Here is a 25,260-nt window from a genome sequence, read left to right on the forward strand (position 1 = left end):
CATAGGAAAGCATGTACTGAATCTGGAGACTATTTCTGCAAATGGGCACTGGGCTGGGCTTTATTGAAGATTATGTACAGAGCAAGGCACAAGACTATAGAAGTGGAAGGCAGGTCCATCGCTCAGAATGTAACAAAAAGGTGTAAGAAAAATTGCTCGCTGCCCACCACTGTAAGTTGACAAAATCCTGTTTCACTGTGTTTAAATCAAGAACCCCAATACTTTGTTAGAAATAGTTAGTAACCACAGGGTTAATGGACAAACACTGCATTTTGCAATTGTAAATTAGCCCAAATGGTTCATGGCTTGGCAGTCTGCATGCAGTTGCTCAAACGTCCTATTCAGGCCGACATTCAGAATAAACCATATTCAATTGGCGATAGCTTGCTAAAACACCCAGCACCTCTGTTGTGTCCCCTTCATGTCACTGCCGAGTATCAAATATTTTGTATGCACAGACACTATAATGACCCAGTCATGCAATGTTCACTCTAGGCATTCTGCATTTCTTTTCCAATTTTGTAACTGAGAATCTTGTTCCAGTCAATCTTAGTACGTGTAACTGGCAACTGACGTGTGACTAAAGGCAAATCTCTTATGAAATGGCCAAGTGGATGACCTTGCAAGAAAAAAAAATAATTTACACATACCAAAGTGTTTGGGTATCGAAGAGATTTGGGTGGGAAGATTCACATTATAATCTAGTAAACAAAGGTTAAGTATTTCATGCAGAATGAGCAAGCAATGCATTTCAATCCAGGACTCCAACGCCATACTTTCATCCTTGAATAAGCAGTATTCATGTTCAAGAGAAACCAACAGGACCTGCCACAAGCAAGTGCTACTCAAAGAAATAGAAAATCTGCATTTTAATGTCACATTGAATAGTACATTTCAGCTGCAGAAAAAAAATAAACGGACAGACAAGGAGTACAGGATTATATATATTACAATTTGCCTTGTTATAATACATTGGAGGCTGTATAATAAAAATAAGAAGTTACGGGCAGATGGATTTCAAGCTAATTTAAATGGCTGTCACAGGAATAAAGCGTTCAATATATTTAAGCAATGTTTGATTTAATGAATTCCCAAAATAGCATTAGAACTTGGCCTTGCATTTTTAGAAGAAAAAAAAAAAAAGTTTAAACACCAACCTAGCAAAACAAAGTGGTATTTAAGGATTTTACTAGTCAACACTAAAAATTATCGTTTTACATACAATGATGGGAGAAGTCAGATGACGTCTACAGCACTACATGGCTAAATCACAGATGACTTAACTCCTTAAGTGCCCTAGGGTTTGAACCAATGGCAGCACAATGTCTTACCACAATAGCACCAAAGGAGTTATTTCAGAGGCTACATCTTATTGATAAGCACTAAACCTTAGGGTAATGGGAAAATAGCTTTACAGTTTGTCATTCCAAATCAAAAGCAGGATAACTTTCCTAAAAATGCAATTAATCTTTAAAGGGGAAATAATCAAATATAGAACATTTACAGTGTCCACCCCTCCCCCCCAAAAAAGTAAGAAAAAAAAAATTGAAAGAAAACAGCCGATTAGCTAAGTTTTGTGCTGTAGCCCAATTATTTTAATTACAGTGATTCTTTTAATAGCAAAGGGCCATGCTGACCGGGCAACGTGAAAGTTCTGAATACTTTTGCAATCATCTTTATTTTGTATGCACAGACACTATAATGACCCAGTCATGCAATGTTCACTCTAGGCATTCTGCATTTCTTTTCCAATTTTGTAACTGAGAATCTTGTTCCAGTCAATCTTAGTACGTGTAACTGGCAACTGACGACGTAAGGCTTTGAAAGTAGTGTCCGACATAGTCTGGTAGTTCTCGCTGATTGCAGTCTGTTGTAAAGAAAAAAAAAGACAACATGGTCATTTAACCCATTACATGCAACGAAAGGCAAACCAGGTTAACATTTTGTGGTGGGGGTTTTTGCAGCCTCCACATCTAAAATCCAATCTGCAGTACTCAGTGCCAATTGTATTTAAAGCTGCAGTTCAGTCAATATCCTGCATGTGTGTTTTTTTTTAATAAATCAGTTCTGTAGTAAGAAAAAATACTTTTAGCATTTTCTGTTTAAAAAAAAACAACTTTGAAAGACCAATTTTCTTGTATTCTATTTTAACAGCCATTTGCTAAGGCACTGCCCCTTCATGTCCTGTCACAAGCCCTGGCACACCCCTTTGTCAGCCCTGCCCTCCCTCTAGCACTTGTCAGTGCAGGATTGCTCATGAATATTCATGAGTTTCCACTGACAGACAAGCAGATTATAAACAAATCCCAGCTTTTAATATGTCACCAAATTTCGACCTATCAATACATGGAGAACGAATTGACCTGCAGCTATACAGTTCTTTAGGTAATTAGAGATTGCACACATGAAACTATTGAAGTAAAAAAATAAATGTAAAAAAAAAAAAAAAAAAGACTGAACTGCAGCTTTAAGCCAAAATAATTAAACATTTTTATTTATTAAAACATTTTTTTTTTTTTACTATAAAAAAAAACGCATCATACTTTTTAGTCAGGCAGGTTAGTTTATCACAGGAGGTAACGAGCATTGAAAAAGGCTAAAATTAAAAAACTTTTAGGAAATGGAGAAATTTTTTTAGGGGCACTACAGTAAGTGAAAAGAGAAAAACAATAAGGAGAAAGACTAGCACAGAAGAGGGTGGTCATGTTGAGGGAGATAACGTATAGCAGGCCACCTTATTATTTTTACTTAGTCTTCATAGCTAAAGGGACAACAGTGCGGTAACAAATATAAATGGAAAGATGGTGGACAAGTACATTTACAGAGGATTCTGTCCTAATTGAACTTTCCAAATGAAAAGCTTTCATGTCTGAGGAAATGGAGCGCTTAGGGGAGTGCTAGCAACATCAATAACAGAACTGGTTAACAGGTGTATTTCCAGGTGATTTGTGAAGTGGAAGAATGCTTGGGCTTCTCCAAAGTGAAAGTAGGGTACAGGTCTGCGAGCCTGATGTTTGTAGTGGGGAAATGAATGTCAAAATATATGTACAAGGGTTGACACTCCATTGGGGTGATGTGTAAACACATGGATTAGTGATTTAGGTAGGTTCGATGAATGGTCAAGGGTGTGACAACAAATACAAAAAAAAAAAAGCACAAAAAGGCAGAATTCAGGATTAAAAAGTACTAGAATGTGAACTACTAGAGGAAAGGGGCCGGAGAGTTATTATTTCAGCTGAAAAGTAGGCAAGCAATGTAACAAAGTGACAGGGAAAACTAGCACGATGCAGGTTGTATAGGAAGAGGTATTACAAACAGCAGAGGTAGTGATGCCATTTTGTAATTTAGATTGTCTTTTCAATTATCTATAGTCTTCAGTTTTGAGACTATATCTCCAGGACATAAGAGATTATGCAAAGAGCTAAAGTCACAAGGACAAAGCTATATAAAATATGAAACAAAGTCAAGGAATACATTTGGTCTGACGTTTTACAGCAGATAGGAAGATGGGCAAACTATCCATCAAATTCCATGTTTACAACTTTGTTTATCACATGACAACTTAAAATCCCCCAAAGAAGAGGGCCTGTTATTTTGGGCAAGGGTCTAAAAGCCTCCCAGACTCATGTTTTACGCCAGACAAGTGATCTGCACAAAATAGCAACTTATTATTGTGCCTTTACTGTATAATGTTGCACTTAGTGTTAACTAAAATGAAAATAGTGACCACTGTGCTCTGGATACTGAAAATGCAAAGGTAGTATGTATCCAACAAAAAAATGATGGACCCAATATGCTGAATGGTCCAGGGAAAAATACTTTCATAAAACATTCATTTTTACATTTTCTGCCGAATGTCAGTGTCAATTTAATTCTTCAGAACTTGTATGGGTACCTCTCTTCCTTCTTACCATATAGTATTCAAAAGACTTTCCTTCGCATTTAACTGTATGGGTAAGATTTGGTAACTTGAAAGTTAATGTACCCAATTCACTCAAATTTAGGTTAACGCTAAGCACCTTACTAAAATTACGGAACCCCCCAGCTTTATGTGCCCTAAATGTGGAAACCAATAGTAATAATTTAGTCACTAATGTAATCATTTCAGCGTATAAATATTAAATAGAGCTCCCATCTGATTAACAAACCCCATTTATTATAACTACGGTCAACAAAGTCAAAATAGAACTGCAAAAATTTATTTATTTTCTAATCCTGTCTTGTAGCTTTCACTTAATTATTTTTTGTAAATATATATTTAGTGAATACGCACCTGGTACTCATTTTCGGTATCCTCTATAATTTTCATGAATTCTTTAGCAGTTTGGACTTCATTCTGAAGAGAGCAAATGTTAAACAAGGTCTTAGGAAAATTCTAAAGAATAAGTTGAAATCACCAACAGATAATGGAAAGTTGTATGGCAATAATAGCTGAACCAAGTAGCTTCAAGATTTTTAATGAATCAGTGCCCTTTCCAAGCAAGTATCACACTATGACCCACTTTTGCTGGTGTAACACGGAATAATCCTGACAGCCAACAGTTCATGAAATGTAGATTTCAGACTATCCATGAATTTAGAAACATTTCTAAATTCCTAATGATTCAGACGAGAAGCCAATTATACATTAAAAACATAGGTCAAACCTATCACACATCTATTGAAAACACAAGGCCTATATCAGCCTATAATGCAAGAAGGGACCTCCCTCTCTCTACCAGCCTTGCAACATGTTCTGCACTATTGCCCCGCTCATTATTGACAATTATTGATTTGAAAATATGTATACCCTCTTATTTGCCACTTAAAAGCAAACAAAAAACAGATACCTATGCAATCATGGGGTTTTCAAGTATAAAAAACAGTCAATGTGGTTCTGAATAGTAAAAAAAAATGAATCTCACAGAATATCCTTTGGACGCCTATGGACATAGCCATGTTGTCATAGGGTCTGGGACTCCAGAGGTATATAGCATTTCAATCTTACTGCTTTTTTGTAGGGGAAAACACGATCAAGAAGAGAAATGGACGATGACGCCCGTCACATGATCGCGAGTGCCATGCTGCCCCTGGCACTCAAAGTGTTAAAAAGCCTCAACCAGCAGCTGTTTTTTCTGTGTTCTACATGTTGGGGACCAGGGCATCTAGAGCTGAACTGCTCTATTTTAGCTGCATTTGAGCGGGATTGCTCCTTTAAATATACCGTTCTTCTAACTTACTCCCTGGAGGCCATTGCATGATCTACGTAGCTCTGCAAAGTGAAATATACCGCTCACGTTGCATGGGTACAACACATTTGAAGACGCTTATTTCATGCCATGTATTTACAATCTGTGTCATATGATGATGCATATCAGGTCAGATTGTGCTACTGCTGTTACAAGGGTCTAGTAAGCTAGCAAATATTGGAGAAATGTGTTTTACCTGGAGTGCCAAATCACATTTTTTATGTCAGCAGGCAGACTGAATCACCTTTCATTGAGAAGCACACCAGTATGGGGCAGCAGCGAGCATATTTATGTATACAAGAGCTCTAGTACTTTGTTTCATGGGTACTGGGCAAGTCATGACTGCAGTTCCATGAGAACTCCTCACACAGAAGACTAGTGGCACACAAAGTGTACTGCATGCAAAGTTGATACTAATTGGAAATTAAGGTAAACATGTTCTGTTGAACTACTATCTTTAGTGATAACCCCTTTACTTATTGTATCAAGCCGCCAAACAAAAGATACTCACAGACACAGTTAGTGACTCTTCTACATCTTTATGGCTCACAAGCTGGACGTTACCATCTTCATAATAATGAACCTGTAGTGACAATACACTTTAATTTCTTCAATGCAAACGTATTAATGCATGCATGGCTTCATAGCAGTAATACACAACATAATGGGAATAAGAGCTTCAGATAGGAATATTAGGAAAGGGGATCCCTGCCCCAAAGACCTTACAAAAATTAGGGAGAACTTAGAGACAATAGGAAGGTGTTCTGGTAAATGCATCTGCAAGTGGTCAGGGTCAGTGCATCTGAGATATATAGCATCAGCCAGCAGAGCTACTCATATGCTTCATTAAAGGTGTGTTTTTAGATAGGTCTTAAAAGTGGAGAGAGATGGTGCCAGTTGGATATTGAGGGGGAAGGACATTACACACAGGTGCGGGGCTGTGAGTGAGAAAGGTTTTAGGCAGGAGAGGGCTTTAGATATAAAAAGGGTAGACAGAAGACATCCTTGAGCAGAACGCAAGAGTCTGGCAGGTGTATAGCGAGAAACTAGGGCTGAGATGTAAGGAGGGGCAGAAGAATGTATAGCATTAAAAGTGGAGGAGAGGTTTGTAAGTAATACGGGATTTGATAGGAAGCCAGGAGAGGGATTTCAGCTGGAGACATTGCTGAGAGAGTAGAGCGATTCTAGCAGCAGTGTTAAGGATAAATTGTAGGGGAGACAGGAAGGCCAGACAGTAGGTTACAATTCAAGACGGGAGAGAATGAGGGCCTGCATTAGAGTTTTAGCAGTAGAGGGACAGAGGAAAGGGTATATCTTGGCAATGTTACGTAGTTCAAAACTACAGGTTTTAGCTACATTGTGAATGTGAGAGAGCGTGAGGGAGTCAAGTGTGACCCCCTAGGCAGCGTGCTTGTGATACTGGGTGTATGATACTACTGCCAACAGTAATGTAGAAGGGGGCAGTAGGGCCAGGTTTGAGAGGAAGTATGAGGAGCTCCGTCTTGGACATGTTAAGTTTGGGTCAGCGGAGTGCCATCTCGGTTGATATAGCAGAAAGACATTGAGAGACTTTGGTCTGTACAGGTGCAAGGTCGTGGTAGGAAGGTAAATGTGTGCGTCATCAGCATAGTTGATATTTGAACCCTAAAGATGTGATAAGGTCACAGAGCATGTGTAAGGGGTTACGGGGGGTGGGGTGGGGGTGGGGGTTCGAGAAGAAAGAAGAAAGGCCCAGGACAGAGCCCTTGGTACACCCAGAGATCAATGGAGGCGTTAGCAAACGAGAAACTAAAAATACGATGGGAGAGGTAAGAGGAAATCCAGGATAGTGCTCGGTTACGGATAACACGAGTATGGAAATGTGCAGTAGAGTGGAGTGAGCAAGCCAGATTGTTGAGGGGCCAGGAGAAAGTAGGTGGTGAGAAAGTGGAGCAAGTGAGAGAACACAAGGCGTTCAAGGAGTTTAGGCTTAGATTATAGTAGAGGCATGCGCGCATGACTGAGCGTGTGATGTCACGTGCACGAAACATGCACTAGCTGGAGGCGATCGGGAGACGCGAGCTGTTTGCCCTCATTGGCTGAACCGCTCACGTCCGCGGCCGTCGCGCTGCAAATACAAATTGATTTGTATTTTGAAAAATCGCACCCTTTATGGCCTGCCTCAGAGGTACGGCCTTTTGTTAGCGGCGCGCGCAGGCACTATAAATCGCGGCCTTCAAAGCAAAAAGGCAGGAGGGAGAGAGGGCGATAATGACAGGTAGGGTCAAGCTTGCCGTTTGAGTAAAGGTAAAACTATTGCGTGCTTGAAGGAGATGGGAAAGGTACCAGAGTAGAAGGAGGAGTTGAAAATGTGTAAGTGTGGGGATTAGAGTAGGAGCAAGAGGTTTAAGGAGATGGGAGGGAATGAGGTCAAGTGGGTAGGTGGAAGAGATCAATAGTGATACGGCCTCCTCTATGAAAGAGGAAAGGAGTCGAGGAAAGCAGAGGTGTAGAATGAGGAGGAGGATACAGAGGGGATGTCTTGGCGAATAGAATCTACCTTAGTCTTAAAATAGTCAGCACAGTCCTGAGGTGAAATAGAGGAAGAAAGACGGTAACAGAGTCTGAGTAGAGAGGCAAAGAGAAGAATCTGCGTGGGTTGGACTTGTATGTTGATTAGTGATAAAAAGTAGTTTTTTAAGCCTGGGAGACAGCAGAATTGAAACAGGATAGGATAAATTTGTAGTGAAGGAAGTCTGCGAGTATGAAATTCCCTCCAGAGGAGAGAGTGCAGGAGCGGAGCATATGTGGGGCAGTTTAGCCAGGGTCTGGGGTTAGAAGGGTGAGAGAGAAAAAGAGGGCATATAGATCAAGAGGCTAGGGTAGAGTAGAGTTGCAGTTCCTGACCAGGTTGTCAGAGTAGCGGGGCTGAGAGAGAAGAGGGAGGAGCGCAAAGTGGAGTCAAGAGCTGGGAGGTTAATGGAACGCAGGTTAATGCAGAAACGAAGGGTAGATGAAGGTGAAGGAGAGAAGTGAGAGAGCGGGAAAAAAAAATGAATAAATAAGATGTCAGCGTGTGGAAAGGGGTAAATTGAGTAGTCAGATAGTGAAAAGTTTTTAGTTCAAACCAGGTCCATGTAGTGGCCATGCTTGTGGGTGCTGGCTGCGGTCCAGTGTTGAAGGTCAAAAGAAGAGGTTAGGGAGAGAAAGCAGGAAGCCCAAGGGAGAGAGGGGTCATCAATATGGCAGTTAAAGGCTTCAAGGAGACGAACAGGGAAGGAGAGGGAGAGAGGGGGAGCATGAGTAGAGGTAGGTGGGCGATAGACGACTCCCACATGGAAAGGTAGAGGAGGAAAAAAAAAGCTTTACAGTGTGAGCCTCAAAAAGGAAGGAGGGAGGAATAGGAAGTGTTAAGTAACGACAGACTGAGGAGAGGAGCCTCACGTCACAACCCCTGCCATCAGGGCGCGGAGCGTGGGAGAAAGGCCACTATGAGAGAAGACAGCTTCTAATCCAGAGTCAGACTGAGTGAGCCAAGTCGCAGTTATAGCAAAGAGGAATCCCTCTGAAAGTGTTTTGAGATTACATATACACGTGCATAGAAATCCAGTGTCAATTTGATTTAAGAAGTGAGAGGCATCACTTCAAGAAGTAAAAACTACAATTTAAAAAAATGTGGCAGTTCAATGTATTTTTCTCCTGGTAAAATATTTGATAAATAAATGTACTTTCATGTCTTACACTGAATTCAATGTTGAATACTGGGGTCAAGCACCTATCATTTGAAACTTCACACATCTTTTTCTTCGTAATTAAAGAAGACATTGAATGGTTGGTACTGGTGCTAGTGGAAGGTCAGCGTTTTAATATTGTTCATAACCTGCAATAATTTTCTCCAACTTTGCATTTCATAAAAATACCTCCAGAATTATGCCAATCCTACCTGAATTTTTAAAATACCAACCACCTTCGTGGTTGATGGTGTGATTGTAAACTTCCATTCTGATCTCCAGCGTCCATTCCTTTAAATAAAAAAAGAAATAAAAAATTATACGGTTAAAATCTGCCTAACACTTACCGTGCAGGAGCTTTTTTTTTTTTAGACACTGTACAAAATAAGGAATATCGACAAAAAAGCAAGCACCATAACAGTTATATTACACATTTTTAAACAATCTTAAATCAAGTGAGCTTGTGAGTAAAGACAGACAAAACATAACTTTTTTTTTTTAAATTTAAAAAAAAAAAAAAAAAAAATTACATGAATCCACACTTACCAAAAGTTTTTAGCTTGAAACTGATGACTTTCTATACATGCAATAATGGTTTGTTGTCCATCGATCGTTTTACCATATACCTGAACGAAGAAATACACATTTTAGGTACTTTGGGCATACTTACAGGCCTTATTTAACGTCAACCATTTCTACGCTCAGTGCTAAATAGAGCAATTCAAGCGGGCGACCATTTGCAAAGTTTTTTTATTTTTTAACATAGGACTGGACCCCCTGCTTCCAGAAATACTTCCCTCCAAAAAGTCGTGCCGGTATCTCCTGTTAACGCTCCCACGTCACGTGGGCCAATAGGAATTCGCACTGGATGAAGTCATGGCTTCCTATTGGCCCGCAGAACGCGGGAGTTTTGAAAAGCAGCCATTACATGATCCCAGCTAGAGGAACATAGCAGCTTCCTGCACTCCCTACGGAGGTATCTCCGGAAGCAGAGGGTGCCTTGAGCTGAAATGAACGGGGTCCTGCTCCAGAGACATGTTTCAAACCCGTATAATAATAATAATAATAAATTTAAAAAATTGCCCGCTTGTATTGTCTCTTTAAAATCTACCTTTCATTTAATAAACAAACATAACAGGCATGCAAGCAGAATTGCATTGGAAACTAAAAAGGTTACAAACAGAAGAGACTAATGTAACTAGTAAGACAGGATAGCATGTGGAACAAGTTTTAGAGCAGTTGTAGGCAACATGATCTACTTAAAGGTCTGACACTTAAGCCCTTAAAAGCGCTGCACTGATATATCTATTACCAGAGCTTCCCTCTCTGCACCACCCTCCCCACCTCCCAAGCCATAAAGCTTCTTCCTGCCACCTCCAGTTATACACCCCACAGTATCCTGATGCAGACTGTCCTGCTTTTTTTTTTCTTACACTGGGAACTAGCGATTAGCACAGGAGAGGAGCAGTATTTATCAGCATTAAGCAGCAGAGGGAGTGGGAATAAGCTACGATCCACACCAGTAACATCTCCACTCCCTCTGCCCTGTGGAGATTGTTTTTTTTTTGTTTTGTTTTTTAGACATTACTTCAAACCGTAATTTAGTCACTCACACTAATAAGGAAGGGACTAGATTTTTAGGGAAATTAAATATATCTCTCATTAGTAGGAGCACAGAAAAGGACAATACGTGTCAATTCAATATTTCTTCCACATGGGCTATGTTTGCCTGGCTACTTGACAAAATTAAGAAAAAAAGGTGGTGGCTGTCATTTTGTTATGGAGCTAAACAAGACCCTGTGCAGGCAAAGCGGCTACAGAAAATCATTCCCCTGTAAAGTGGCATCTTACCACGATTAGAGGTATCAAGTCAAACAAAATAAAACCAGATTTAACTTTAAGTAGTGGAGGTTCGGTGGCTACAGAGTGCCAACAGACCACTGCCGTGTGTGTTCATGTAGTTGCTCTACCAGCCATCACATGACCACCACTGCACCCCTGGCTTACAGACAGAGGGGGATCTACTTTAAATTAGATATACATTATTTGCCTATCCATCATTTGAAAAAAACGCTACTGTTCATTCGAGACGTCCTCCGATCATGTGCTACAATGAGCAGAGTAGTGTTTCAGAAGATTGCTATATATTAATTGCCTTTCTAAATTTGATTTCACTTTCTAGTATTTGTAGTTCTAAAAGAAGTGGAAAAAAATACTGTGGGAATGGGCTTGAAGGGGTTTTCCCCAAACCTTTGCCCACCTTATTTCTAAATTCTTCTGAGTATTTTTTTGACACGTCTTAAAATTCGGTAGTACTTTTCTGATATAGCATTCTTATCAGCTTAGGGTTCATTGTGTTTGCTCTGGATAGATCTGTTTGTGATACACCTGCGGATGATCAGTATTTCTTCTGATTTTTCTCATTAACTTTGTGAAACTACTGATGCCTCTATTAGTCAGTCTACTTTATCTCCAAGATCCGTTTGAAGTATTGTAATTATTTTTTAATTATTTAAAAACAGATTGTCTTAAGTATACTTACCTTCTTGATTTCTTGTAAGTGATGGGAACTAATTATAGGGAGATTGTCCCTCTTTTTCCCGATGCACCATATCTTTTCCTTTGATAATATGTGGCATTGCCCGACCAATTTGTATGCAATTACCATGATACTGTTGCACGGATTTTAAGATGGCAAATACAAACGTAATTAGCAATGTCATGGTTTTGTGTCTCTTAATTATAAATTAGAAACACTAATTTATTCATTGTAAGCAGGACATGTAATACATCAGCCAACTCCACAAAGGGCATATGAAATCAATTCAGTATTTGGACTTACAGTGCTGACTCCATTTGGGTAATGGTCTTTCACATAGGATCTCACTGCAGCATCCACTGAATGTCTCCATGATTCTATTGCATTTTCTCCTTCAGAGGGCCTTGGATCACTAGCTTCCTTTCTTAAGTGATCAAATTTGAAAGAAATCTTGTTTTTTGGATCCAAATACCTTCCATTACCGAGATCACCATGTTCTGTTATTAATACCTGCAACAACATGGAAAACTCATTTAAATACCATTGTGTGATTATTCATTTCAGCCAAGACTTTCTAGGTTGCATTTTCTTGATATACACTCTTAGGCACTACAGTATTGTCCTTTCCACATGTATTCTATAGTTGCAGGCGACCAAACAGTGAGGTCCCAAAAACGAAAGTTATTCAATGGTGGTAGTTGTACGATGACTATGGTTTAACAAGAGATGGGAACAGCTACACCTAATATTACATGTTTTACACCAAATACTGTAGTTAGTAGTATAGTTTACCATACAAATCTAATGTAATGGAAGGTCCCCCAAGGTTGTGTGTAAAGAAAGTATTACACCACAATATCTGCATAAGCTCCTCTTTGAATCCCAGGGCAGGTACTTTCCATAACACTTATCAAACTTTAGGAATAATTAGATGTTTCTTAACCTGGGAAATACACAATATGAATGCCACAATATGAAATTGCTTGCCGTTTTGTTCATAGCTCTACTTTTAATAATATATACCCGACTCAGTTATATAAAACTTAAACCATGAAAAGTACTAGTATTACCAAATCAGCCTGAATTGAGCTCTAGTAACTTTATAAACTGCCAGAATAAAATATTAGGCAAGAAGCATTTCTTTTCTGGAAGTCATAACCACTTAAAAACATTAGTCAGAAGACCGTAAACAAAATGGTTGTCATTTTGTAGCTGAACATACCTGTTCATCATAGCCATCAATTTTGACTGGAGTGAACTGATCCAAGTTGTACTGCGCGAATGCACTAAAAGTAGCAACGATACAAGACATTTGTGAATTACACTATGTAATGGCATACAAAAGCAATTATTGAATTGAAAGCTTATTCAAAATGTGCTTTTATTCCCTTGCTTTAGATTCTTCAAACAAACAGTACGAACGATATATGCCCCAATTACAATCCTAAAAATTTAGGTTGGTTGTTGTGAGAAGCAATCAGAAGAAATGTGACATACTCCATAGTAACATATGAACACAGTTTACAAAAGAACACAGGATACTACGGATTCTTTTTTTTTTTTTTTAATACATAATTTTTCATAAAGAGTTCTACTTGATCATATTAGTCTTACAAGTGAAAACAGATTAAATGTTCCAAGTATTGTAAGAACTTCACACTTACTGGGCTGCACCTTCCCTGAGTAAGTTATCGTTGTTAAGCAGCAACCGGACATCTGCATAAAGAACAATTGTAATTAGATGTGAAAAAATTAGATATATAGATATACACAAATTCTCTGCCTAAAATCCCCATTAAAAATGGCTGGGATTTTCAGATGAAAACAGCCTGAACGGCCACTTGTGTATATAGAATTACCCCTTAACATGTTAAAAAAAGGCAGAGAATATTCTCATAAACAAAGCGTAGTCAGTTCAAAAGGTCAAGTTACAAAGGTAACACTTTAGATATTCCAACTGTGGTGGTTAGCTTAAACACTTCAGTATTAAAACATATGTATTGTTTAAAGGAGCATGTTTTTTGTATAGTTTCTAAAGATATAAAAACCAGCATTTGTGACGCCAAATCCCAACATACTTCATTTTACATTTCTATTAGGTCCAGTTGGGACACAAAAGTGGTGCACATTAATACAGAGAGTAACAATTATAGCTGCATTAGGTGAGAGGTGGCACTAACTTTAACACAAATATTTTATTCTTTTGAAATCAAGACAAATTGTTAAGTATTAAAATAGTGTTAGCTACCATTCAATAGTAATAGTAGTAGAGCTGTGCAAATTCCTTGAACATTTGTTGTAAGTTTACAGTTTCAGTAAAATATTCACAAACGCTAAAACATTTTGCCCAAATTTCCCAACGGCAGTATAAAAAGTGTCGTGTGACCTGCACATTGACTTTTCATGCTTAGCGATTTTTAGGGGTGAGAAACTAGTTGGGAGAGTTTGCATAAGGCAATACATGCTGTAACAATATTTATATTTAATTTGTGTATCGAAACTGCAATAAGAATATTCAGTTGCTATTCCAGCCCTTTGTAGTCCTATACTCGCTAGTTTCTTCTTGATCTCTTTCAAACGTATTTTAATTTATAAAGGTGTTTTACCACAGTTCCCCACATATATAGCCCTGAACATTTTCAAGATCTGCAAAAAAGTTCTGACAGTTTATAGATGAAAGCTGGTTAATACTGCTCCCAATTGTTTTGTATATCCAGTTATGTATGGGTGGACAAAGACAGCACAAGTGTGCAGTGAGTGAAATCCAGAATTAACAGCATTACTCACCATTAAACACTTCATTGAATTCTCCTGGCGGAGCATGAATGATGAACTTTGCTGCTACACGTACCTAAAGAGGGAACAAAAAATATATATATATATATGTGGAGAATGCAAAAGCTTGCGCAGGGTCAAACAAATGAGTTGATTATAGGTCACTAGCCTTGCATTTTTACATACAAGTGAGACTTAAGGGAATTAGAACAAGATGGGAAGACCATGACACAAACATAGCATAGGAAGCTAGTGTTTGCTTTGCACTGAAATACCGTTAAAGCGCCAGCCCCCATGCAAATTATTATTATTATTTAAAAAAGTCTTCTGATACGCCGTTGGAGATTTAAGCATTTGAAATATTAAAGCCGCAAATCAAGCAGCACAATGCAATATTTTATTTATTTTAAATTGCCTTATTGAAGCAGGGGTCTCTGGAACTGAACTAATTTCAGCTCCAGGGACCCCCTGCTTCCAGTGATACTTACCTTCTTAGGCTGAGTCCATAGAGACTGCAGCCGTGCGGAGGCTGAGGGAAAGCGGGTGGAAAGGGGAGAGGCCTCATTGGGCGAACCGCTCATGTGACCGGCCCTGCGCTCCGGCGAGCTCAGAAACTAAAGATGTGTTAAGACACACGCTTCCGCAAGCGTACGCAAGCGTGTGTGAGCCCCTGCTAAAGCCACTCTCATTGCGGCTGCAGGTGCTCACTGCCGAGCAGCAGCGCGCCTCAGCACGGGTCAGCGCCTAAGCGCTGACCATGCCCGAGGCCTTAGTGATGCTGGTATCTGCAGCCCGGGAAATGTACCACGGGCCAATAGGAAGCCGTAACATCCTTGGAAATCTCATATTGGCCAGCATGACCTGGACATTTAAACTCCAGATACCCAAGCATTTTGGGAATCAGGGGGTTCCCGGAACTGAAATTAACAGTTCTGCTCAAGACCTCCTGGATTCAATCATGTAATAATTTCGTTTTTTTAATGTGGAACAAAATCGTGCAGTGCTACACATTCTGCCATTTTAACCACAAAAGACTTGTTTTATATACCCAAAATGTTTTTCTAAAGAGTTGGTAGGGCAAGATATTTACATTATACAGGTTGAAGAGAGCAGAATTTAAAAATAAACAGCTTTGGAAACTATCAAGAACATTTCTCTTGGAGGAACTCTCCAGTTCAGGAATAATACAACAGTGTGCCAACAACAACGTGGTCATCACAAGGAACCTCATTATGATCAGTAACATTCCCCACACGGAGTGACTACTGTGGCCCACGTTTTGCTCCAGACCTAGGTCGGTAAATATGTCAGGCATGTGGGGTTGCTCATGGTGATAAAAGCAACTCTGCTCTTGCTTGAGGTGCCATTAACCATTACAGTGCCCTTATGACGTACAAGGCACGTTTTGGGCATTTGCTTGTTTACTAGGGGCTGAACAGGCTCACTGCTGCGACAGAGCAGCTAGCCTGACCCAAACAGAAGCTCCTTCACTTCCGTTTCTGGCACCCAGAGCCCGGGCACATCAGGATTGTTCCAGGAACATAAAATTCGAGGGAGAAAATTTGTGAACATTGATTTAAACTATAAAAAACACTTTATAGTAAAGGTGACTAATTACTTCCAACATGGTTATTAATATTTCACACAAAAAAAAAGTGTATATGTATATAGTTTTGTTTTTTGTGTGAATATTAATAAAAATTTATACACATACTTTTGTTTTTTTTTTACATAATGCATCTTCGTTTTAACATTTTAGCAGCCCTGCTGCAGTAACAAGTATTTATAAGGAGAAACTGCATTATGAAAAAAAGTCAGGCGACATACATGTCAGAATGGGAAAAATCAATTTCTGTAGCTTTTGTAAAAAATAAAATTCTGAAATGTCAGCATTAACCCTGTTACCAAATGGGGAGTTTCGTATAAACAATTAAGTAATTGTACATATGTGGGCACAAATACATCGTTTACATAAAAAGCACAGAATTTGCTTGGTTCCAAAACTGCTACTTCCATTTCCTGTTTCTAGTAATACCACAAACCAACATTATTTTAACCGTTAGCCAATCTTGTGTGTGTGTCTCCATTTATGGAAATAAGTATGTACAAAAAAAAAACCCCCATGCAGCATTTGACATTCTAGTTGACCCAGTCAGTATACCAAATATATGGTTTCTTCACAGCAACTTATAGGTCACGCTGCTCTGAAAAGCCTTCAAGAAACAGGAGAGATATGTACAGTGTAGATTGCTTATCTGGGTAGAGCTGCATCATCCACTCCAAAAACATCCTTACATACTCTCAGACTGATAGCATGTTTTTCAGGTTACGTTAGAAGAGCAATACAATACCCTGAAAACATGGCAAGCTCTGTTCTTTCTGGAATTAGTTCCGCAACATAAAACAAACAATCACTAAAGAAAATACTGCTACAAGATTAAAATGGCACTGGGCTCCCTTCCTGCAAATGCCAAGGCAACAGTTTAAGAGCAATGAAAGCTGCAATCCGACATGGAATCAGGGTATTAAAGTGATCGGTTCAAAGCTGCATTTATAAATCCTTGATGTGTTTTTTTTTTATAAATAAACCAGTTGTGTAGTATTAAGCTAGAGTCCCAGTGATTGCGACCGTGCGGCGCAAACAAGAGACAGCCCTCTTCGGCCATCTCAGTGTTCATTAATGATCTTCCTACAGCTTTTATGTGGATGACAATCTTGTATGCACACAGCCTAACCTCTCTGACACATACTTCAATCTGACTGAGACTTGAAAATTGGATTTCCCAAAACAAACTGTTTTTAAACAACGACAAGACTAAATGGTATTTGGGACCAAGGCTAAATTTCTAAAGCTTCCAATGCATGAGCTCCAGATCAGAACCAACTTGAATACCATCCTAGCTCCTGTTACTAGTTTCAAATATTTGGGCATATGGTTTGACTCCCATTTAACATTTGGGTTGCACACTGATACCCTGTTATCCAAAACCTATGCCAAACTAGGTGTACTATATAGGAACAAATTCTCCAAGTCTGCTGGTCAGAAAGCGCATCGCACAGCAGATGCCAATTATAGACTATGGGGGCACAGCATAGGGCATGACGTGACGTCACGTGAGTGGTTCGCCCTCGTTGGTTGAACCGTGCACGTGACCGGGCCATCGCGCGGCAAAGAAACAAGTTTGTCTTGCGCCACACACACTATGCACATGGGCCTCCATTGGTTTGGATGTGGCATGAGCGACGTAGGAACCATTATGGGCGCAGCCTTTAGATAATAAGGTGCTACTATAGTGTGAGGTCTACCAAACTTGTGGGGGCAGTCTAGACGGCAAGGAGTAACTGTAAGCACACTAGATGGCCGCTACCGTAAGCCCTTACCCTAAACCCCCTAACATATGAATCAAATAAAATGAAGTATGAATTTAGCTCACAATTGTGTTTTAATATTGTAGTTTCATGTTTATATGGTTCAATGAATAAATTAATTTAGTTTTAATATTGTAGTTTGCCATACTGTAATAATTTACAGGCAGTCCTTGTTTTACAACGCTTCGCTTTACAACGAATGGCTTATCCAACGCTGTGCAATGCATACCTATATTCATTTTTACAACGCCAAAACGGCTTATCCAACACTCTTACGACGCTTTGCAACGTTCTGTATGTGTGTGTATATATACACACATTCACATAAACAACGTTGCAAAGCGTCGTAAGAGCGTATATATATAATATTATATTATTTATTATATTTATTATTATATATATTATATATTATATATATATATATATATATATATTACAGTATATACACTATATAATTTGTGTGTGCTGCATATCTTATTGCCTGCATAAAATATTTGGTGTATTTTAGTGTTAAAAATGCCTTCAGGAATGGAACCTTTCATTTAAACAGTGTTCCTATGGGAAAACATGTTTCGCTTTACAACGTTTCGTTATCCAACGCCATTTTGAGTAACGCATTGTGTCGGATAACCGAGGACTGCCTGTAGTTTTAATATTGTAGTTTCCTGGTAGCGCTCACGCTATAGTAGCACCGACAATACTTACTGCACCCCCCCACCACCACCACCACCCTTTACCTTTTTTTAATTATTTGTAATGTATTCAACTTACTTGCGTTGCCATAGCAACTATTTAGAAAATAACACCACTTCCTCTTTTGACATAGGCAGTCAAATTGCATGCCCTGGGAAGCAGGATCTTCGACAATCACCAGAGAACAGATCGGCAGCTTAGATAAATCGCATTGCTGTAATGTTCCTCAGTGTAGATCGCGCCCTGCTCCATAGCCAATGCGTCATCCCCCCCCCCCCTTCTCCTTGTGAAAGAGTCGCTTGGTGTGAACGAGTGGGAAGATGTTCCTATTTTTGTACGCATCAAAATATCGTGAAAAAATATTTTGTATTTTTATATTGATTAGGTTCCCGCAAAATCTATTGTCAGCTGTGACTGAACGTCTTGGACTATCCATCTGTATCTACGCAAGTGGAAAGAAAATACCTGCCTCAGAGCTTACAATGCAAGAGGTATGTTGGGAGACTAAGAAACAGAAGGTAAGGAAGTGCAGTAGATAGTGATTGATTGGCCACAGTGGTTGGTAGGAGCGACTGTTGGACAGTAGCCTTAATTTAAGAGGTGCTTTTTAAGAGGACTTAAAAAGGTGGGGAATGAAGTTGCTTGGCGCAAGGGAGCTCCACAGGTAAGGGGGAAAGGTTTAAGGAGACTGGTATGGGCAGAGCGCAGGAGACAAGCACAGACCTAACGAGAGATCAAAGCTGATAGGCAGAGAGGAACAGACAAATCGAAAGCCTTGAAGGTAGGAAGGAGAACTTCATACCGTGGGCGATCTGAAATTGCTGGGAAGTCGAGAGGGATTTAAAAAGGAGGAGATGAGCAGGGTCTCTTCTGGAAAAAAAAGTGAAATGGTCGTAGCTGCAAAATTTTGGCTAGATTGCGAGGATAAAGTGGAGGTTTGTTAGCCTACGTCCATAGTATGAGCGACGAAAACAAAAGGCTGTAAGGCAATGTGCATGCCCATGGATGGAGCGCGCGTGCCAAGAGCGACGGGACGGCCGATACTTTGCGAGACAACATTTTTTGATTGTGTCGCGCAACAGCCGGGTCACGTGCACGGTTCAGCCAATGAGGGCGAACCGCTCACGTTACGTCATGGGCACGCCCTAGCCTCTCAATCCTACAGGCCACGGATCGCTGCTAGTACAGGCGCACGTGACGTCATACACCTGCACTATATCCAAGGCCTTACAGGTTGAGGTAGTGAAGCAGTAGGTAACAATCCACACGGGGGAGGATGAGGGTACACTTAAGATTAAGCAGTAGATTGACAATGGAAAAGGGCGGATCTTGGCAATGTTACAAATAAGCGACAAATATTAGCGATGGGCTATTAGTGATGGCATAAACGTGACTGGAAAAAGGAAAGGGAGGACTCACAAGGGAGGAGTGTGTTGCCACAGCTAAGCAATGTGCTTTGGCAACAGGCTAGCTAGTAAGGTTTACTGTGATGGAGGGAAAAAAAAACAAAAAAAAGTTTAGGAGGAAATATGAGGAACTCATTTTTAGACAATAACAGTCCTGTTCAGTAGTTTTACAAGGAAGCAAGCACTGTGGGAAGACAAACTTTTGACCTTGTGTTTGCCTACTTCGTGAAGAGGACATTTTGTCCAACTCCCGATTTACATTTTGTAGTTAGGGGGGCGCGAGAATAAAAAATGGAAAAAAACAGGACTGATACAAATGAGGAGCTAGGTATTTTTGTGCCCAGGGCAAGTTCCACCAACTGCACCTCCCCCTATTAATAGAACCAAGGCAATCAATCTTGTAATTTTTATCTACATTTGTATGTTAGTGGGACTTGCCACAGCTCAACACAATCCCCACACTTTCCTATTCCCCTTTCTCCCTCCATTTCTTGCTCTCCTCCAGCTAAAAGTCCCCGGTCCCTGTTGGATGGAGCGGAGCCCATCATGACGGCAGACACCAGAAGTTGTGATTAACTTCTGGGTTGGACTGCTGAGGCGGGCTCTGCGAGATTTCCCCCCTCATCAGAAATGCAACACTCACTCTTCCAATACTAATTATCTGTACTCTGTTTTCTGACAATTAACAAAGAAATGAGATTGAAGGAGACGAGGGGAGGAAGGAGAGGGTTTCCATATAGCATTTCTCTTCATCATGGAAATAGACAGTCTAATAACATATGCAAAAAAAAAAAAACCATACAGACAGACAACACCAAGGGACAGCACGCAGGTAAATCATAAATTTTCTATATTTGATAGAAGACACAAAAACCGACGTTTCGGTCCCCCAGTGGGACCGAAACGTCGGTTTTTGTGTCTATCAAATATAGAAAATTTATGATTTACTTACCTGCATGCTGTCCCTTGATGTCGTGTTGCAACCGGTATCGTATGGTCTGTTATTGCTTTATGGGATAGGCACCAAAACTTATTTACTTGCAAATGGTGTGCCGGCTGCTTACTTCAAAAATAAATACCAGTGCACCATTTCTGTTCAAAGCGACAGTTTCAGGTTTGCAGTGCTTTTTACTTTCGCTCAAAATGCATCCTGGGACTGTTTTCAAAAGTCCCATAATAGGATTAGGACATATATCCAGACTTGAATACGTTTAAATCGCCCTATAGCCATATATACTTAAAATGTGAAAGTATCCTTATTGTACAGACAAAATTCAACCAATAACAGTGATCTGTTTAATAAATCAAAACTAGGTAACCAGTGACAATCAAGATACGTTTCTTTTAAATTTGTATTATTTATGCAAGTCTTGATATTTTTCAATAAAAGTCTGAAATTAGGTGCGATTGTCAATCTTTTTCTCCATCTCAACAATATGGATTTACACTCCCTTACATCAAACATGATTATACATGGGTCAATTTGATTGATAAGAGAATAAAAAATTTAAATAAAATTAATCCAACTATCATTGTAATAAAAACTAAAGCAAAATAAGGTATCCAGTTTTGACCCACCTGTGCTAAAAAAATAAAACCATCTGCTTTATATTTAGACAACAAATAGTGCAGTTACTATTCTAATACAGAAAAGGGCAGGTCTGCCCTGATCATCACTTTCACTATGTAAACAGAGATATTGCAAATGTACTGACTCACTTCCAGTTGGCCTAGAATCCTAGATCGTCAGAAATAAGAGAACTTAAATTGAAATGTTCATACATAATCAAGTGCCCCGAAGTTACCACTGTTTTACAAAAAAAAACAGTACCAAAATCAATTCTGGAGTAAATGACAAGAATCTTCAGTATCGCTATGTACATATCTGCCCGTGCTTCCGGAGGCAGAAACTCACGATAATATTGATATGCAAGATGTTCAGAAAGCACAAACAGTCCCCAAAATGTGTCTTGAGATATATAGATATTACGGCTAAATTTTATACAACACAATGATAAATCCCTAAATCTTCAGATTGACACCACAAATCCTTCACTAATGATTAGCACAATACCATGAGAAATAAAAAATATCAATTTGGGTCTTTTATCTTGCTGAACCCACTGCAATTAAAAGGAGTAATATTCCACAGTCCGACAGTTGAATTTGTTAGGGGCCTCTGAACTAGAAAGCGTGTCAATCAAGCGTTTAACTGTTTGTTACCCTTACCCCCCTATCCGTATCAGAAAGCCAATAAAAGTCAAGGTGACATGGGAATCTGGCTGTACAATCACTTGCTGATCACACAGTGACATCACTCAAAAGGGAGCAGCCAGAGGAAATCAACCCCTCCCAAATTTAAACTTAAAAAAAAAAAAGTAATTAAAAATACTTATAGCTGTCAGATTTGGGTATAAAAAAAAAAGTGCATCAATTACCCGGATGAAACCCCTTCAACAGGTCCTGGGAATTAGTTCACTTTGGTCCTAGGAGGGATTGCCCCTTTAAAAGAACAATTAAACATTAAAGTGTAGGTGTGACAGTCGCAGACAAAATTACATCTGGATATTCACCCTGAAAAAGGTTTTTAAAAAGCCCATGAAGTCACAGTTCACTTAAAAAATAAATAAATTACAACACAATTTGTTTTGTGCTATTCCTGTGCTCTTGGCAGATTCACAACTCCTACTATAATAATGTCAAGTGAAATTATAAATGGTTTGCATATTTGGAAGGAGATGGTGACAATGGCAATTTCTTTAACTGGTAGTTTATTTTAAAGATTTACAAGGTGTGTGTTAAAAATAAAATGGGACACCTTCACCTGCAGTACTTCTGCGAGTAAAGTATGTCACCAGAGACTACCCAAGCAGCACCACACCCAAAAAGGTATTGCCAGTCCAGGAAGAGAAAATACTTCCCCCTTTTTGCCAGCCAGCTCTGCTCCAAAGGGGATAGCGATAGATATATATATTTTTTTTAATCCCTTACTCAAACCAAGTATTTTAAATTATGGTCACACATCGATTTTTAATATGTCGATTTAAAATTTGTTCCGAGGCCCCAGACTGGCACCACACCTCTGGCAGTTTTGGGTAAGGTTATGAATGCAGACACTGAATGAGCTTCTGTTTTGATCAGGGTGGCCATCAGTCTGCTCTAGCCTTAAAAAACAAGCTCGTCATACTTTGACCAAATTATGGAACTGATATCCCAATTTAAGTGAATAGAAAGTAAGATATGCAGGCCTGTATTCAGCGTGATATCAGTAATAAGTGGTCATTATGAAATGTTCAAATTTAGTGTATTTAGATGTGCATTGATCCTGTGTGTTTTGCCACTTCAACGCTAGTAAAAATAAGAAAAAAAACATAGCAAGTACTACATGTAATGGCGAGCTTACAAAACACATGGCACTGTATTGGGACTACTCCTGTTTATCACGGAGCCAACAACCACTGAGAAATACAAAAAAAGTATTCACTTGGCCACTTGGATTCGTGCAGTGGGAGGCAACATGACATACTTCAAGTGCCGAGCCCTCAAAACTATATAGCACACATGCTTAAAAGATGGAGCTTCTCACCGCACCGGTCAGCTGCTTAACGACATGCTGGCAAAAACAGACCTGCGCCTTTTCTTATGGGGGAACTAGTGATTAGCACAGGAGAGGAGCGGGCAGAACAGTATCAGCACACTGTCATTAAGCAGCAGAGGTAGGGGGTAGATGCTACAATCGACGCCGGCAAACTCTCCCCTCCCTCTGCACTGGGGAGAGGGAGAGCAGGCTGCTGGGGAGGCCAGAGGTGAAGTACTCAGGCCTCGTTGCCCACCAATGGTTTATTGCTCATTTTCTCTCCACAAACTGTGCCCTCATTTGGATATTGTGTCTCTAAAATGGGCAATCAAATTTGACAAAGTGGGTGTGTTCACCCACTCTGCTCATCACCCTACAAATCCAGTCACATTTATGAAACCCGTCTTCCATAGCGTGGAGATCCATGCCTACGAGTGTAAATACGGAGCTTCGTCCCCTTACATATTTTGATGCCTGGAAGGAGTGATGGAAATGTACATACATTATTAATGTCAATCCACAAAATCATATGATGTACTCTTTCCTGGGTTTTAAGAGAAAGGACTTGTGACAAGGTAAACAGGAAGAACCCCCCCTCCCCATTGAAAAGCACTTCTTTCCCTGTGGTTTTAAAGGGTGTGATACCTGTGAGTCAGTACTAGGGCATATTTCACTCATGTCACTGTACTCTTGATGTTGAATGGACAGGTCCAAGACAGCCAGAAAGGGAAATATCTATAAGAAAATTAACCCTGGAAATACCCAACCTGTCTTGATTTGGGTGTCTATCTCTTCCAGATGCAGACTGAAGTGACCTGGGAGATTGTAAAAAAGCAAGTCCCAATATAATTTTGGGTGGGCCTCTATTCCAGGATATGAAAGTGTGAATAGTAAGCTCCCCCTGTCCTGTCACACTATGTTTGTGCACACTCCGAGCTCTTTGGCACCATGGTGAACTCCCTGGCATGCATAGTTTTCGGTGTCTCTCCTCCAAATACTTAAAAAGGTCACACACCTGTATCTGTATGAACCCCGTGTCCTGGATACACCTCTCCACTCCCCAGATATGAAAGTATAGCCCCCTGGGAGCTGCTCCCCTGTCACACCCCTGTGCGCCCCTCCCGGGAGGGGAGGTGGGGATTTGGACAGCTTTGCATCGGATCTTCCCAGTGAGAATCTGCTAGGTGCCCCCGTCCTGGGGGAGGTGTCCAACCTCTACCCTCCTGGCTCCTATTTTCGTGCTCGAGCCGTACAAGGAGAGGACTCAGTGGAGGAGGAAGAAGAAACGAACCGCGGCCTATACTCACTCCCCCTCCTCTCTCACCAAGGCCGGGACTCACATCATCCAAGCTGGCCCCATATAACGCCACCGAAGGGCCCTCACCCGGCTACGCCCGCGTTAACCCACCCGCTGCCTGAGTGCAATGCGTTGCAGGCCCCCCTCCTGCACATAACAGCGCCATGGAGACCGCCTCCTTCCTTTTTTACTCCTCGCCAGCTGGCATGTCCCCGGCTCCCCTCGCAGCTTTGCATTGCCACATAAACACACACGTACGCACAAACCTTCTCGTCGTCGGACAGCTGCTCCTCTACATCCGCCATCTTCTGCCCCCTTCCTGACTTCGGGACGCGCGCAGTGCGTCCCCGGGGGGCGGAGCCCTGACGTCAGCAAAGGCCGGCGGGACCGCGCCTCAGCACCTAGCTCCCGAGCTGTGTGGCACAATCAGGGAGGAAGGATGACAGGCGCGCGACATTGGGCGCGGCCAATAGGAGCTCTAGGCGAGGGGCGCGTGCACTTATTGGTCTTTGGCGAGGAGGCGCGCGCACACTCATCGGTCCCTGGCGCGCGCTATTAAAATAGTTGTAGACTAGAGTGCAGGTTTGCAGAAGTGTCATTTACTACAAGAGCAGCTGTCAACTAAGGAGAGTTAAAGCCGGTCGGGCCACCATCATTTATAGACCA

The 25,260-nt window shown here is 40.5% G+C and overlaps 1 protein-coding gene across 1 annotated transcript; it reads right to left on the minus strand.

Annotated features, from left to right (window-relative positions):
* Positions 1-850: 850 nt before the first annotated feature.
* On the minus strand, positions 851-25,017 carry CAPZA2 (capping actin protein of muscle Z-line subunit alpha 2). The gene is made up of 10 exons (XM_075599975.1): positions 24,861-25,017; positions 14,265-14,328; positions 13,142-13,193; positions 12,700-12,763; positions 11,781-11,987; positions 9,485-9,564; positions 9,151-9,229; positions 5,740-5,811; positions 4,274-4,336; positions 851-1,867 (listed from the first exon to the last, which is right to left on the minus strand). The coding sequence occupies exons 1-10, from the start codon at positions 24,897-24,899 to the stop codon at positions 1,727-1,729; spliced, it is 861 nt and encodes a 286-aa protein (XP_075456090.1). The 5' UTR covers positions 24,900-25,017; the 3' UTR covers positions 851-1,726.
* Positions 25,018-25,260: the final 243 nt, after the last annotated feature.

The sequence above is a fragment of the Ascaphus truei genome, chromosome 5, assembly GCF_040206685.1.
Source record: "Ascaphus truei isolate aAscTru1 chromosome 5, aAscTru1.hap1, whole genome shotgun sequence".
Classification (NCBI taxonomy): Eukaryota; Metazoa; Chordata; class Amphibia; order Anura; family Ascaphidae; genus Ascaphus; species Ascaphus truei.